At 30.3% G+C, this 16,435-nt stretch overlaps 3 protein-coding genes across 6 annotated transcripts; 1 reads left to right on the top strand and 2 right to left on the bottom strand.

Moving 5' to 3' along the window:
- Nucleotides 1-910: 910 nt before the first annotated feature.
- Nucleotides 911-4,117, bottom strand: LOC132944773 (PIN2/TERF1-interacting telomerase inhibitor 1-like). 2 transcript variants are annotated; one of them, XM_061014258.1, is made up of 5 exons: nucleotides 3,845-4,117; nucleotides 3,443-3,549; nucleotides 3,174-3,296; nucleotides 2,272-2,452; nucleotides 911-2,184 (listed from the first exon to the last, which is right to left on the bottom strand). In XM_061014258.1, exons 2-5 carry the CDS (start codon nucleotides 3,522-3,524, stop codon nucleotides 1,224-1,226), a joined length of 1,347 nt encoding a protein of 448 aa, XP_060870241.1. In that variant the 5' UTR covers nucleotides 3,525-3,549; nucleotides 3,845-4,117; the 3' UTR covers nucleotides 911-1,223. The 2 variants fall into 2 exon arrangements, with proteins under 2 accessions (XP_060870241.1, XP_060870242.1); XM_061014259.1 differs by lacking the exon at nucleotides 3,845-4,117 and adding an exon at nucleotides 3,642-3,754.
- Nucleotides 4,118-4,293: 176 nt separating this feature from the next.
- On the top strand, nucleotides 4,294-6,111 carry LOC132944776 (small ribosomal subunit protein uS7). Of its 2 annotated transcripts, none has more exons than XM_061014262.1 (4): nucleotides 4,294-4,452; nucleotides 5,141-5,291; nucleotides 5,462-5,899; nucleotides 5,981-6,111. In XM_061014262.1, the coding sequence occupies exons 2-4, from the start codon at nucleotides 5,148-5,150 to the stop codon at nucleotides 6,047-6,049; spliced, it is 651 nt and encodes a 216-aa protein (XP_060870245.1). In that variant the 5' UTR covers nucleotides 4,294-4,452; nucleotides 5,141-5,147; the 3' UTR covers nucleotides 6,050-6,111. The 2 variants fall into 2 exon arrangements, with proteins under 2 accessions (XP_060870245.1, XP_060870246.1); XM_061014263.1 differs by lacking the exon at nucleotides 4,294-4,452 and adding an exon at nucleotides 4,582-4,729.
- Nucleotides 6,112-7,979: 1,868 nt separating this feature from the next.
- Nucleotides 7,980-16,219, bottom strand: LOC132944774 (sex determination protein fruitless-like). 2 transcript variants are annotated; one of them, XM_061014260.1, is made up of 8 exons: nucleotides 15,823-16,219; nucleotides 15,334-15,513; nucleotides 11,887-12,027; nucleotides 11,618-11,824; nucleotides 11,431-11,539; nucleotides 9,745-10,022; nucleotides 9,449-9,637; nucleotides 7,980-8,275 (listed from the first exon to the last, which is right to left on the bottom strand). In XM_061014260.1, the coding sequence occupies exons 2-8, from the start codon at nucleotides 15,502-15,504 to the stop codon at nucleotides 8,180-8,182; spliced, it is 1,191 nt and encodes a 396-aa protein (XP_060870243.1). In that variant the 5' UTR covers nucleotides 15,505-15,513; nucleotides 15,823-16,219; the 3' UTR covers nucleotides 7,980-8,179. The 2 variants fall into 2 exon arrangements, with proteins under 2 accessions (XP_060870243.1, XP_060870244.1); XM_061014261.1 differs by lacking the exons at nucleotides 7,980-8,275; nucleotides 9,449-9,637; nucleotides 9,745-10,022 and adding an exon at nucleotides 10,128-10,978.
- Nucleotides 16,220-16,435: the final 216 nt, after the last annotated feature.

Below are 16,435 nucleotides of genomic sequence, written 5' to 3'. Positions count from 1 at the left end.
TTTCAATGATAGTTGATAAATAAAATGAGTATAAAGGTACCGTAAAGGTAGTGTTCATAATTAGGTTAATTAAAACCATATTATAAATTATTACATACTTTCTTGAGTTACCTACTTTAATCTTTTAGATGTTCCTTTAAGTAAAATTGAAATCTATGGGCATGGATTTTCAATAAATTGCTCTTTTAAATAACGGTGGTATGATTCAGTACCTAGTCCTTTGTTTATTCAAAGGTAGATCAACCCAGAAGTGTGGTCATTTTTATTATAATTTGTTTAAAAAAATAAGCAGAAAACTGCATTTTTATCATCAATTGCATTAAAAAACAGCTCAGAAAATTCAGAAGGTAAAAAAAGAAATTCAAAGAAATACTATGACCAAAGTGAATATTCAGATTCCTTTTTATCGTAATTAAAGTTAGGTTGCAAGGCCTAATTTAGAATTTGTCGATTTAAAGCTTGTTCATGATAAAACTGTCAACATCACATTTTTCAATTTTTGGAATTAGTAAAACATGTTAAAACCCACAAAAAAAATCTTGATTATTTTTGTTTTAGAACATAGATACACAATATTTGAAATGTTAATATTACAAAATACAATTTTAAGCTGAAAGTTAGTCATCAACTATTTATTTAAGTATAATGGCCAATAGGTTTTTATTGTACCAGATAATTAAATTGAATTTTCTTAAAAAATCATTCAATGTGCGCTTTTAGGCATCATTTCCCTAATTGAAAAACCACAAGGTTAAACACTCACTGGTAAAATTGCTGTAGTCATAAAAAAGTAGAGGGTATAGTATAAAACTTATAACCAAACATCATTAGGTGTTTTGGTATAAATATACAAATATATATATATATAATTTTATATTACTTCACTACAACAGAGAGTATACGACCATAATTAGAAGGTATACAGTGTTTATTTGTAATGATCAGAAGGTATACGGCACTACAACACTGCGCATTGGTCTTTTGCGTAGCAAGTTAACTCTGCATAATACAGGAGTTAATTATATAATTTTCAAATAAATATTCAATAATTTATGACTGTCTATTATTACATGTTATTAGATAGACTTAAAGACTTATTATTTATAAGATATAAACAAACAAAGATTGACATTATTTTTGATTATATATTAATATGTAATAACTTCTGAAACCATTTATAGAATAAATATTGAAGAATATCATTATTTATTATATAATATAATTTACCATTCACCATAGCCTTTGATATCATTTATATTACTACCAAAGAATAACACATCCCCATGATTGGCAATAAACATAGATTTTTCATTTACATATTTCGCCAACTGTTGACGTTTAGATATCATTTCAAGAGCTTGAGATTTCTGTTCTTCAAAGTCTTTAATGAAATTCTTGTCGTCTGGATTCAAAATTATTGGTTTAAGAGTTGTTGTTTCTTTTTTTAATGATGATTTTATTTCAGTTGAACCAACTGTGGTCAAGCATTGGTGTGTAACACTATCTGCAAACTCTTTCATTTTCTCCTGGAACAAAGGACTTGTCGAATCTTTACAATATTTATTACCAGCAGAACTGTTCTCTATTAAGAGATCAACCAATTTTTGATATTTATGCGTCAAAACTAACTCCGAATCTTGTTCATCGGCATCATTTTCTTCTAATGTTTTGTTGTTGTTTCCTTCTGACATATTATCATCTAAATCCTCATTAATAGGTAATTTATTTTTCTTAGGTTTTTTTTTTAACAATTCAACGTCATCAATTTTTTCACAAATGAGTTCTTTTGTTTTTTTTTTCTTTTTCTTTAACTCAACATGAATGTCATCATAAATTGGCATTACAATTTCCGTATCTTTCAACTGTTTTGCTCTGCGTTTCTTTTTTTTCAGTAGCGTTGTATTTATTTCATGTTCTTTAGTTTGGGCTTCCGTTTCTTCTTCGACAGTAATTCCTTCTTGCATATTATTGTCATTATTATTAGTCAAATCATATTCAACAGTTGTTGATGTATCATGTTTATCTGTTTTTATTTTTAAGCGTTCTTTTTTGGATTTAAAATATTCTTCCATGTTTAAACCATTTAAGATTTCACCATCATCTTTAACACCTTTTCCTAGTATACATGTCAATTCATCTCTTTTGTATTGTGTTAAATCTTTTCCCTTGGTGAATTTGTGGTAACTGAAAAACATAATAAATTATTAATGGAATTAATAATAACTATCAAACCTAATTCTTTAATAAACATTTTTGTTCTTAAATACATACTGAACTCTTGACTTTGAATTCAGTGAATTTTGAACAAGTGATTTTTTAGAAGTTGTATCTCCATTTGATTCTGATAATTCTTGGTACTGGTCAAACTTTTCTGTTAATTGTGATAATAAACGTGAATATTCTTCGCCTGCTTTGAACCAATCATCCACATTATTTGCTATAAATCCTAGTCCTATAAAATTATACAAATTATAGGTACATATAACTGGAAAATAGAGATACAATATTTGATAATACTATACCTATATTTAGCAAAATAACTCAAGCAATTTGCTAGATATAATTTAATAAATTTAAAAATGACATGAGTACATTTAACAATTTAGAAAAAATTATGTTATTAGAATAGGAACCTATTGTTAAGTATTTTACTAAATTATAGACTTATACATTGTATTAGGTAATAAAATAATTTATTTTTCCCAAGAGAATTTTAAAAAAAAATTAATTTAGTTTTTTTTTAGAAAAAGTACCTTGAGGCATTTTGATGAGCAGTATATGTAGTGGCATACATATATCCTCATACATGTCTTTTTTATAATAAATTAGGGGGGAAAACTCTAACTGGTGTACTATAGTGCCCTAAGAAAAAAAAATATCATTATTGAATAATAAAATCACTTTTAAATATTTTTTTAAAAAAAATCACCTAAACATGACAAATTAAAAACCTTGAAAAGGAAAAATATTTTAACCAAGAAATGTAATTAATTGAAATTAATTTTATTTTAAGGACCCATTATAACTGTAATAGGTAATCGAAAATGTTCAACACCGTCAAAGAAAACTAAGTTAAGAGTTAAGTAAATACATTTTTAATAACTAAATCAACTTGAGAACTACTACATTTCTAGAGGAAAAATAAGCTGAAAATAAAATCTTTAATTAACTACCTGTAGGGTGCACTTTATGATCAACTCTTATGTTTTCAGATATTCCTTGTTTATTTTTTCCAAGACCAGATCCTTTAGACCAACCAAATTTTTCAAGCATCCGCTGACCAAATTTTGAATCATCTGAAAAAAAAACATGCATGTTATTATGTAGGTGATGCAAATGTAGAAGTTCAAACAATCTTAGAATAAATGTAATATTTGGTACCAATGGTAAGTACGATTTATAACAATCTCGCTGAAAAGGGAAATCGTTTAATTAAATTTACCATTTGTCCAGTGATTTTGGGCCGACAAATTAATGCTGTGCATGGGGTTTTTCCTTCGTTTTCTGGGTTCTGCCAGAGCCATGGCTGATGGTTCAAATGTAAACTACCTATTACAGGAAAAAAAATATTAAAAATAATTTTAAAAAGCCAATAGGTATTTAATTTTGGTATTTAAATTCTGAAAGAATAAGAACACGACATAATATCTGAAACAACGGCTGTGATGTGCAGAAGTCATACATATATAAATTGTGCTTGTGTTTTGTTATTATCGAGATAAATAATATAATATTTATTACGGACTAAGATTGGAAAGATTAGATTTCGAGAAGGATTAATAGGGTTTCTAACGTCATACAGTTTTAATTACAACTATTTGAATAAATAATTTAATGATCATACTTTAAGTATATGCAAGAAACCGGAACCACGATGATCGAAACACGTCAGTACCTGGCCGAATGCACGATTTTAGATCAATCGCTCATTTCACACAATAATTTATAATATTTAAAAAAAATGATTCTCGGCAATCGCCGACTTTAGCTACATCCTCAGAATAAAACAATTGTTTCAAGACTTCACGAACTTCTAAACTTCTTCTTGTGATCACGATGTAGAGTATCCGACTATAGAGCTGTAGCAGAGAGTAGAGAAAATTGTAAAATGCTAATACCTAATCTTTAATCGTGGTGTAGATAATAATAAATAATATTATCTTGGTGCTAGATTACAATAGTCCAATATCCATAGATAATATAAAATCTTATATTATTTATGGCAATATCTAAGACATCTTTGGCCATCATCGAAAGGTTGGCGGCACTGCGAACACCGTGTATCCGTCCGCAGTGATGCCAACAAGGCGTCGTCGCGATATCGCCTCGTCGCCGTGTTCCGTCGCCGTCTTGCCGACCGCTCTCTTTCGTTTGGAATTATTGTTTAGCTCGTCCCCGTTCCGACGTTCCGGATTCGGAAAATTTTCAATTTCATCAGCAAGGAAAACACAGGTAATAAATTTTTCGTAAATAAGACTCTCTGAATAATATTCATGTCGGCTCCGGCGCACACAACTACATTTATATTGGTTTGGTGACTACGGCAAAAGTCAATAAGTCTGCAAGAATTACACATGGCTAACCTCAAAACAATTAGTAAATCTGAAGTTCAGAACTCGTACATTTTTTTTTCTTAATATCGTATATTAGTATTGTCGCACGTTAAAATCCTGTACTTTGGTGATCGCGAATCAGTTCCACCGATTGTCAAACAACTGTCCTCTAGAAAGTAATTTGTTTGATTTTTCACTTGGTACACGGTAGTAATGTTCTTTCCCCCACATTTATGATCTTTATTCGCTTAACAATCTTGTTTACGCTTTAATTATTGGTGTCCAGCTAAACATTTGAAATTACATTCTATTACGATTTCTGTCCGACGAGGTTCTGCTCCGGTAGTTGCTTCGTTGATCTAGTGTTGGCATTTAATGCTGATGTATATCTTTTAAGAGATAAACATTATTGTGCTGAAGACCTGTGTGATTATCATGTTTCATTTTTAAATGGGGACAAGTAAAAATAATGTTCTTATTTAACTTTGGTTAACTTAATATACTCTTCCTTTTAGGGACATGGGATAACTTTATTACTTTGACACTTAGTTAGTCTTTTCTTGCATTCTAAATTATTTTTTTTTCAGAATCATCATGGCTGACGAAGATTGGGGAGATGTTGGAGCTACAATGAATGTAGATTCAGCGCCAACACAAATTACAGCTGAGTTACCAGAAGTGAAGTTATTTGGCAGATGGAGTTGTGATGATGTTGAAGTTTCTGATATGTCTTTGCAAGTATGTTCTATTCAAATTTAATTTAACTAGCTACTTCATTTTAATGAATAGTATTGTAACATGTTATTATTAATTTGGATGCGGTTCATATTTAAGTTGATAATTGTAATAATAATTATAATTGAGTTAACACTAGGCAGTACAGTAATTGTAACATTTAAATTTTATAGGATTACATTGCTGTCAAAGAAAAGTACGCCAAATATGTTCCTCACTCCGCTGGTCGTTATGCTGCTAAACGGTTCCGTAAGGCTCAATGCCCTATTGTTGAACGTTTGACCAACTCTTTGATGATGCATGGGCGTAATAACGGAAAGAAACTGATGGCCGTCCGCATTGTTAAACACGCTTTTGAAATTATCTACCTGTTATCTGGTGAAAATCCATTGCAAGTGCTTGTCAAAGCCATCATCAACAGTGGACCCAGAGAAGACTCCACACGTATTGGTAGGGCTGGTACAGTCAGGCGTCAAGCTGTTGACGTTTCCCCATTGAGACGTGTTAACCAAGCCATTTGGTTGTTGTGTACGGGTTCCCGAGAAGCTGCGTTTAGAAATATCAAGACAATTGCTGAATGTTTAGCTGATGAATTGATCAATGCTGCCAAGGTCAGTTACAAATATACCTTGTTGAATTTAATTGGTTGAATAATATAATATAAAGTAATTGGATTATTTTTGTTTTTATAGGGATCATCAAATTCTTATGCTATCAAGAAGAAAGACGAACTCGAACGTGTGGCCAAGTCTAACCGTTAATTTCCATCTATTATTTCATTTATTTTAAATATACATTGTATATTTGAACTAAAACAAAATAAGTTTTTAATTTTTTTATTAAAAATGTTGTTTATTATACACAATTCCTTAAATCCTTAACATTACACTGAACTTAAAATTATGTCAGATATTATGTTAATGTTGACATGGTTATTTATTTATGGTTTGATTAATGGCCATAAACAACATATATAGGCCCTTCACAAAATGTAAGAATACAAAACAAAAAATAAGAACAGCCAAGTTACATATTATATAAGTAATAATTACACGATATTTTACAATTTTAGTTACAATTTTAGACTAAAAAATAAAACAATAATAATTCAAAACTTCAATTATGTTTTAACAATATAATGTATAATAATTAAATATAGACAACTAATACTAATGGGACTTATTTAGTAATAAATAAAGTATTCAATTTAAAATTATGGCGTGTAGAATTAAAAAATAAATATATCTGCTGAGTTCTGTCTTAAGGATAGACTATCAAGAGCTAAGGATTCCTGTAATAGGTTAATTGAGTCTCAAGAAAAGGAAATTTAGTTTATAGGTTAAACTTTAAAAAAATGTATTTTGAACATCAAGTTTTAATTAAGTAGTCAGATTTTGAGACCTAACAATTGAACCAAATTCACTATACTAATGAGGTATAAAGTTTTTTTAAGTATAGGATTTCTAAATTCTTATGTATTTCTATTTAAGAATCCTTATATCTTAGATGATTTGTCCAGAACTATTTCATGATTAATTTTAAAACCAAGATCACGTTGAAAATAAATCTTAAATCGAATTAACTCTCGTATAAGTAAAAATTGATATTGAGATAAATATTTGTTGGTTGTTTATAATAGCTGTATAATGTACTTCAAAAAAAGTTGCTGATTTTGTGCTACTTAAAATCAAATTTTTTTTGTCCACTTGTAGTTTGAATTTGGAAATTTTTAAGGGTGTGTACAAACTTGGTAGTATTACGAGACTCAAGAACAATTACAAAAATTATTGAGCTCATAAATAATACTCATACAATGTTATACTACCTTGTTTTATATTATGATGTGCATTCAATACAACAGTTTCACAAATCTGTAGTTAGGTATTGTGTCTTCTACACTTCTGGCTTATTTTTATAAATATTTTAAATAAATAGTAGAAGTATCAAATGATATTACGGGCCGTTCTTACTTCTTACAATATCTGGTTAAAAGTCTAAAGTTAACTGATAATGAACTGGCCGAATTCTGCTGGTAATAAAATCTGTTATCAGTCGGTTAGCGTTAACCAACACTTTACTCGACATTGTAAGACCACCCCTAAGAGTTTAGACATTACATTCTTAAGAATCAGTATTAACAACTGTTTACAAATTTAAATATTTGAACTGATTTTAATTTTCCTATTAAAAAAAAAAGTATTGATCTTGCCTTTTATTATTGTTTTGCAATGTTTTTTTTTTAAGAGAATTCAACTTTTTTTTTTTGGTATAGAAATAATCAAATTAAAAATGTTATACAGCAAAACATGCTCAACAATAACCGTGCACACCCAACTATGTTTTTGGAGACCATTAATGGTTACTGGTACATAGAAGTGCAAATGTAAGCGCATTGCCGTCAGTGACAATGCAATTTTATTCGCGCCTGGTATTCTCTTATTCTGATTACATATTTACATAATATAGGTAATAGTAATATTTTAGAAAATGTATACACTTACCAACCCTGTGAAAAATACTTGAGTATTCAAATAAATATGACTAATTTGTATTTGATAAATATAATAAATAATTAAACCTATGTAATGGTAGTCTGAACTCTTGTAATTTCGATAAAACCGTGCTTCAAATAGCAAACAAGGTAAAGACAATCAATACGAATTGTGGTCGATATTATTAATGACAACAGTGTTATATATTTTCACGTATATTTTTCAATTTTTAAAAATAACAATCTTGAACACATAAAAAAAATATATTTATAATAATATGTAACTAAGTATTATTTTGTTCTATACTAAAATAAAATCAGAACAAATTCTTAAGTAGTAACAAATGGTAACGCTTTGTTAATTATTTTAAGTTATAACAAATGATATCACGGGAAAAAATTATACCGCTGTGTCGTCGGTCACCTTTTGAGTTCGAGGATGATCTGTTGTAGGAACATCAGTGGATTTTGTCTGAATTTGTTTTTCGTGGAACTCCTGAATAATGAAAAAATAAATGTTATGCAAAATTACACATAGTGAATTTTGTTGTCTTAGAAACTTGAAGTGTCGTAAGAAATATTTGAGAAAAGGCCTATTATGGATTATTTATTAAAAAGTAAATAATGACAAGTAAACAATTGGACTATTTGTTATACAATAGTAATGGACTGTGCAATTTAAATTTCAAAATTGCCAATGCTATACCTGACTACATAAAATAATAGAATAAAACCATATTTCTTTACTATTAACCTTTAATATTTATATTTTCTCATTAAGAGGTTGCCACACACGCATATTTTATTTTCGTCTTACAAACGTATATGGACAATTTTATGTTCAGAATAATATATTTTATTCTGAAAATTCTAAAATTATAGGAATTTGCAGAGTAAAATTTCAAGTTCAGATTATTATCTAAGGCATCATCTCAGAGGCTTTTATAGATATTTTTTTTAACCCTAGATCACACGCATTTAAAATATTTATGAGAATACGCGCACACGTCTTTTTAGTTACACACAGTATGGAGAAAATCATAGTCAACAAGCAATAATATCACCAGGCACAATGAAAATATAACTATGAATTTCGTTTATCAAGCAGAAATTATTAGAAACACATTTTTTACGATCACACACCCGGTCTTTTTGACCGCATATTAATAGGTAAAGTCTGGTAACACTTCTATATAACTGACATCAGATCGTATACAGTTGAAAGTTGTATCTAATTTTAGTTTATCACCTAATTAGAAGGTACCTAGATTGGATTAGGTTAATATTTTGTATTTTTGAAACAATGAATACAATTTTAAAAGCCCGGTCTTTTTGACCGTGAAGCGTGTGCTCTAGGGTTCAGAAGCCAGTTATGACCTTTTCGAAACTATACATTTTTTGGTCATTTTAAAATGATCATAACTTCCATAAAAATAAAAATTTCAATACCATCCATTGAGATACCCAAGATAATAACCTTACCATTCAATCGTGCAAGGTGTCAATTCACTCCAATTTTAAAAATAGCAGAGTAAAATGGAATAAAATTTGCCATGTTGTACGTTTGTAGGACGAAAATAACACATGCGAGTGTGGCAACCTCTTAAGATGTTAAGTAAGTTAGTATATTCATAGATGGTGATTGTATCAAACTTAATTAAATAATCACCTGAAAACAAGGAACCAGGCAAAGGTTTATATTGCATTCAGGGCAGTGATATTTGGTTTTGCGCCTCAAGAACCTTCCACGGGTATCTATTGTATTCCAACAGAAACTGCATCCAAGTGCCGGTCCTGAACGTAACAACGGGCAGTGGTCAGATCGTGTTGATCCATTATAAGAATCGTTTGTGTTTACCTAAAATGCAGTTTAATATTGACCAATAACTCAATAACTGTCTTCACGTTCACAATATTATGCTAATACGCGTGCCAAATAATATTTGTATAAAATGTATAGATTACCTGTGATGCGCTAGTGGGCAGTTCGTCATTGAAGAACCCTCTGGCTGTTGGACTAGGTTCGGATGGCTGAGAAATTTGTTTGACTATGGTTGGTTTAGGAACAGCTAGTGTGTTGGTCGATGATGGATTTGGCTCTGAACACTGCCTCTCGAGTACTCGGATTACAGGTTCAGATTCATCATTTGTTTCGTTTATTACCATTGATGTATCTGTACTCATGTCATTATCATTGATTTTTATATGGGGTTGACGTACTAGAGTCCTAATTCGTTTATTAACTGGAAAATTAAAAATCCATTTTTAATATTTGATTGATAGCACTTTTAATTTTATTTATTATTATCATTGTTTATTAAATTCAAGGTAAATAAACACAACAAAAATACAAAATACAATAGTTATATTTCGATATACATTACATTTAAAAATAGTTTTGTTATACAAATCAAATTAAACCTAATAATATATTATAATTGTAATTTCTATACAAATAAATAATTTAAGATTAACACCAGATTGCACAATCATCTGTTTCAAAGAGGTTTAACGAGTCATTAAATACTTAACAATCCCTTAAACATAAAAAAATGAACTGTGACGGATATGTCATCAAATATTTATGAATCGTCAAATTATTATTATAAACTATTTGTGCAAACCAGCATGAGTGAAATTATTAACTAAAATAAAAGGAAACAAAATAAAAATATGATTTGTTAATAAATAAATAAATCAATAATTTATGTATGGTTGTCCGTCGAAAATATTGAAGGTGCAGGTGAAGAATAATAGCATGGGTTAATCACTGTCAGAGGTTGCGAATACATTTGTGAAACATAAGCAGGATGATCAACTGCCGAAGTTTGAGATGTTGAAGGTTCGTATAGTGGCGCTTGATACACTTGCTCGGATGATTGCCCATTGATTGATGATGCTGGCGAGGGTACTGGAATAGACGAGGAAGACTGACCTTTTCGATGAACGGGATAACCTTTTTTTTTGTACTCGAGCCACAAGGTACGGTTATTTATCCCATATTCTTGAGCAGCACGACAAAATCCCATACGGCCCACACGTACAGCTTCAAGAGCTTCTTTAAAACGATCACTCTCCCGTATACCGGGTTCTCGTTTTTTGCGTACTTTATTCTCTGGTTTGGATACTGCTTTGGCTTTGGGTATGGCGTAGACACTGTGAGGCGGGCAATCAGAGAGCTGCTCCAAAAACGACCAACCTGTTAGCAAATGTTGTAATTTGTAATAAAAATTTCTGGTAAATAAGATATTTAAAATGGAAAGAAAAGAAGACACAAAATTAAATTTTCAAGAAGAAATACATTTAAAGACATATTTTATTATGCAATTAAGCAACTCTTGAAAGTGAGCATTTTACAGGTTGAACGTTTTTGAAACTATTCACTCATCTAAATAGTTACTCATATTTTGGATTCGCTTAGCAAAAATAATCATTATCCTACAAAACTGTATAATAAATGAAAAAGAACATGCTTTTTTATGTACATTAATTTTTAAGATATAAATAATGCTTTCATTAAAATGTTGAACTAAATACAAAACAGAATCAAAATTTACAAAAATAAATTGCGTATTAAACTTAAACTAATTTATAAACATTAAATAAGTACCAAACTACAAAAGTATTTTTACTAATTATGATTAATCATACCTTCAGGTTTGTGGTGAACGATTGTTGTATGATTATCTGTAGACGATTGTTTGCTTACACTACTAATAGGTTTTGATGTTTCTTGTCCTTGTGATGTAGGTTGAGATCTCTATAAACAAATTAATAAAAAATAAACGTGAATGTGTGTTTACAAATTCTATAAATTTGTATATTAATTAATTCGTACAGTTGACATATTATCTTGTTCGGTTACTGATATATCTTCGATAGAACTGTTGTGTTCAGATTTATCACTGGATGTCTTCATGAGATGCATTTTTTTTCGTTTTGCCGAGGGTGACAACAAACTATATTCAGTTTCTGCATGTCGTGTTGTAGCAAACGGAAACATAGTTTTCTCTGTCAACCCTTTTATTTGTAAGCTTTCAGCTGCCTTAGAATGTTATAAAGATTAGTATTTAAATAATACAATTGAACAAATAAAATAAAATTTACTTTTAAAATTATTGGGAGTTGATCTTGAGAGATGTTAACTTCGCCATAGTACATAAACTCAATTAATGTTTTTAAATGATTATAAGACATGTCCTTGATGATGATTATTGGATGTTGACAAGGTGTTTCATTGAAAAGCATCTAAAACAGTAAATATACATTTAATTTAAAAATATAATGAAATTATTTTTATAACACAAGTTTAGATAAAATGTATAGCTTATGTTTAAATGGATTTAAAAGTAGTTCTGTATAGGTAATAAAAATTAGGATAAATTGATAAAAACCTATTGAAGTAATAGGTCGATTTATGAGATTTTTATATTGAAAACTGATTTTAATATATTGGATCCTACAAACTACATATGTTTATTTATCCAAAGCCGGAAAAAGTAATTCACTGTTGAATATTTGTTTGTTAAAATTGTTTAGTAGGATCTAAAGAAGACAAGACTAGGAATCTTTATTGTCTAATTATATCTGTCAGTAAGTTATGAATGAAATATGTCCTCTTAGTATGAAAAGTCGTATTTTGAATCCTCTTTAAAATTGTTCACACATTTATAATAGGAAAATACTTCGTATTTTTCTTTTTGAAACCAAACTGTCCAAAGCATAACTATTTATATTATTTGAAAAGTATTATTATAACACCTTTCATCTTATATACAATTTATATTTTAAGTTATAAATTTATAACTTATAACTAGGAAACATATTGCATTGTAATAAAAAAACCAAAATACGAAAGTAGATACCTACTTATTTTTAATAATATATAAATAAAAAATAAAAAAGGTATGCATCCAAATATTTGTTGTTTATTAAATTCAGAACAAAAATAATAATACATTTTCATGTTCTACGACTTCAGGCCATAATAAATTCATTGAATCATTAGTTTTATGATTGTATTAATGTATCTCCTCACAAATAAAGAGGAATGAGTTATAGACTTTTACTAAACTTTTTAGAAACAATTATTCAACAATTACGTTAGGTATTATATATACTAGCTGACACGGCAATGCTTTGCTATTGCTAGGTTTTTGTGATTGTTCAACTCTTTTTGGGTGTAACACGCTGTGGAAGGAATATCTTTTTAAATGTAAATTATATTATATTTTAATTTATAGCCATTCCGACAGGTATTGTTCATGAGATTCATATATTATCACTTATCAGGTAGACCCTGTGTGGTTTGTACATAAGTGTATAATTTAACTCTAAAGTATCAAAATTATACCAAGTTTGTCGTTTTTACAAAATCTTAACCTAATTGTATGTAAATCTGATGAATAAAAAAAAACCCAAACATTTATATGTATAGATAAAGAAGAAAAAAAATATAAAAACATTGAAAAAAATTGGTCCACAGAAACTGAGGTTCAAACTTGAGACATTCTGTACTGAAATACATAGAAGTACCACTGCACCAATAGGCTTACCGCTTTAATAATATTTATTATTATTAAAACCTCGATTAAAACCAATAGCAACCACTTACAAACAATAATTTCCACCGTAAATCTCATAATTTCTGTTTTAAGTACCTACCTCCCCGGGTTGGAATTTACCTTTTTAAATTAACCTATCTTTTTCCCAGAGGTCTAATCTGTATATGTACCAAATATCATCGCAATCGGTGTAGCCATTTAGGAATGCATACAGGACACACACTCACACACAAACATTCATTTATATATATATAGATATATACACACACGTATTTATCATCCACCTCTTTTTTAAAAATATAAAAAACTATATTAGCCCTAATTTACTTAGAAATTTGTGAAACATAATATAACATACCGATATATTATCTAACCAGATATATAATATTACAACTAAGTAAAAATATGTAATTACAATAAAATCTGATCTCTACTTACAACCAGTTTAAGTTGATAAAAAGTGAATACAAATAGTTCCTTTAATATTTTTTTTTTTTTACTAATAACTCTACATCCTCCACCCATCCCCCATCCCCTCCCCCAGTGGTACCAAACCTATAACCTAAGAGGGGCGCCCGCCCACCTTTTTTTTCGGTGGGTGGGGTCGCGGGGGTCCGTGGGTACCCCAACAAACTATTTATGAATTATATTCCTAACTCCTAAGCTATTAATGTATACATATGCAGCAAAATTTTGTAAGTAGGGGTGATGGTCCGTATAACTTTTTACTTGTCCCCCCCTTTTAAAATATTGTTCGGTGCCACTGCCCTCCTCATAGGGTAACTATACATTAATATCATAGTAAATATTATAATGTGTTATGTTTACCTACTTTGAGTAATTTGGCTACAAAATTACAACGAGAAGTTTAAATACAGGTATTTGTATGAATTGTTGGTCAGAGATAGCAAATATCATGCAAACATCTTAGAGAATCCTTAATTAATAATAAATCTATAATAACATCTCCAAAAAAATATATGTACTAATAATAAGTAAAGATAAAGTTCAATACCGTAACGTATAACTGCAGGTGTATGTGATTAATTACCATTTAGATAATCTTAACACAGTACCTATCTGATAGTATTAAAAATTAGTTATCATTGAAATAACAATATTATATAATATAAATATATTATATTATAGTATATTAAATATATACATATATAGGTATTATTATTATTATACTTAGGTATATTATGTATTATGTTTGAATAGAATTTCTTATCAGTTGTTTTTTTCCATTAAAAATTTATCTCTTAAGGATATGTTTTATTTGTTTAAAGGTACAAGATAATATATTATATCAATGCTTTAATTATTAAAATAATTGAATATAATTAATTTGAAATATAAGAATATAATAATTAAATCATATTTTAATTAGATATATTATTAAGGCATTATATTTGCCAATGTATCAACTACTATAGGAACATTGTTATAAAAGAGATATTATTGTATGTGTATCAAAGATTAATTGCTGCATGAAAGTTAAAAACTTACCCAACTGTTAATCTCACTACAATGTGTCATTAATTAATTAATCAATCATTAGTAGAGATTTTTATATATTTTTGTTACTATCTGTTAAGAGTAATATTAAATTATGTAATTTATTGACGATTTACTCAACTATTATAGTGCAATCACTGAGCAGCACTGTAGTAAATACCAAAAGATCTTATATTATAGTATTGGTTCGTTTGACCTGAAGAAGTACCAATAACGTATACATGATTAATAACGAGTCTATTTAGCATAATATTATAAGACGTCATACGCAGGTCGCCCGACGCAACACAAATGTCGGTCATTGATGACATACATTTCACATTACTCGACGACAGGCGACAGACCCCTGGGGAGGACTACATCCGATCAATGGTGTAGATGTTATCATTAGTGAGAAAAAGGAAACGACTACCTATATAGATAGTCCACCAGTGATGGATGGGATTTTAATTTCAGGTATTTTGAAACTTACTTGAAAATAGCTGCTGCATGCAGACAACACGACTTTGTGCACTTGTATTTTCCGGCCTTCGGCGGCAATGGTGGCGTCCACGAACATCTCACTGTTCAACAGGCCCGTCATGACGTTCACCAGGTTAGGCTGGTGGTTGTTCCACCGCAAACAGAACCTCTGATCGGCCATTATTTGAACCTGCAGATCCACCAGACACGAACGGACAGACCGCCGAACAAACAAAACAAACAAACGCACGCGATAATAATAACGACAACATGCTGTATGCTATATGGTCGTCGGTGTTGTTATTAAACATTAGTGGGGGGCTGCTATTATAGGCAGGCAGCTGGTGAATTACAACGGGCATTTCACGTTTATGGTAGGTACTCGGATATAATAATATTATATTGTTATATTTTGTGGCACCGAGACGGAGATTTTGCGAGCGGTGACGAGCTATATTATCATAATAATATAGTAATTATATACTATACTCGCACTCACCTTAGGAGTTGGGAACACCTGTGTGTCACAAACGAAAACGTTTAAACGACCACAGCAGCCAGTGGGTGGGTAAGCAGCCTTCAGGTAGTCGTCGTTTCGAGATAGTGTGGCGAGGAAGACTCGGAACGGAGAAGACGACGGCGGAATCGGAGACGGCTTTTACGGACGGGCCGGCAATACAATAGTGGAAGAGACTATAGACCTGAGCAGCGGCGCGCGCGCGAGAAACGGAAAACGGATTACGGAAAAACTACACCGCCGTCTGTCGTACCCGCGAGAAGGAAATTTCTTTTCTCTCTTCTCGCTCGTTTTCGACTTTTTTTTTCTCTCTTTTCTCTCTTATGTTAATAAATAACTTTTATTTATAAATAAACAATTCATTATTATGATAAAATCGCGACCCGTGACGTCAATCGCCGCGCAAAATCGCGTTGGTCACACCGGGCCCCCGGCCCGCCGACCACCGGACGCACTGCCAACCAATCGACCCACCCCACACCGCGGGCCCGTTCGACGACCACCCGCCGAACAGGGATCGTGTTACCGTGCTATATAATAATGCTACGTACATAATAATATATAATAGTATAATACAAATAATAATAATAATAAT

Source organism: Metopolophium dirhodum, chromosome 5, assembly GCF_019925205.1.
Source record: "Metopolophium dirhodum isolate CAU chromosome 5, ASM1992520v1, whole genome shotgun sequence".
NCBI lineage: Eukaryota > Metazoa > Arthropoda > Insecta > Hemiptera > Aphididae > Metopolophium > Metopolophium dirhodum.
Note: the sequence above shows the minus strand (reverse complement) of the source record. Positions and strands in the feature narration are given on the sequence as shown.

Excerpts from the sequence above, each read along its gene's own strand:
- LOC132944773 (XM_061014258.1), bottom strand. The coding sequence starts at position 3,524 with ATGGCTCTGGCAGAACCCAGAAAACGAAGGAAAAACCCCATGCACAGC. Across the intron at positions 3,297-3,442 it reads CCAAAATCACTGGACAAATG|ATGATTCAAAATTTGGTCAG; the intron begins GTAAATTTAATT and ends TTTTTTTTTCAG. Across the intron at positions 2,185-2,271 it reads AATTCAAAGTCAAGAGTTCA|TTACCACAAATTCACCAAGG; the intron begins GTATGTATTTAA and ends TATGTTTTTCAG.
- LOC132944776 (XM_061014262.1), top strand. The coding sequence starts at position 5,148 with ATGGCTGACGAAGATTGGGGAGATGTTGGAGCTACAATGAATGTAGAT. Across the intron at positions 5,292-5,461 it reads TTTCTGATATGTCTTTGCAA|GATTACATTGCTGTCAAAGA; the intron begins GTATGTTCTATT and ends TAAATTTTATAG. Across the intron at positions 5,900-5,980 it reads AATTGATCAATGCTGCCAAG|GGATCATCAAATTCTTATGC; the intron begins GTCAGTTACAAA and ends TTGTTTTTATAG.
- LOC132944774 (XM_061014260.1), bottom strand. The coding sequence starts at position 15,504 with ATGGCCGATCAGAGGTTCTGTTTGCGGTGGAACAACCACCAGCCTAAC. Across the intron at positions 12,028-15,333 it reads CATGCAGCAGCTATTTTCAA|ATGCTTTTCAATGAAACACC; the intron begins GTAAGTTTCAAA and ends TTACTGTTTTAG. Across the intron at positions 10,023-11,430 it reads CGTTCACCACAAACCTGAAG|TTAATAAACGAATTAGGACT; the intron begins GTATGATTAATC and ends TTAATTTTCCAG.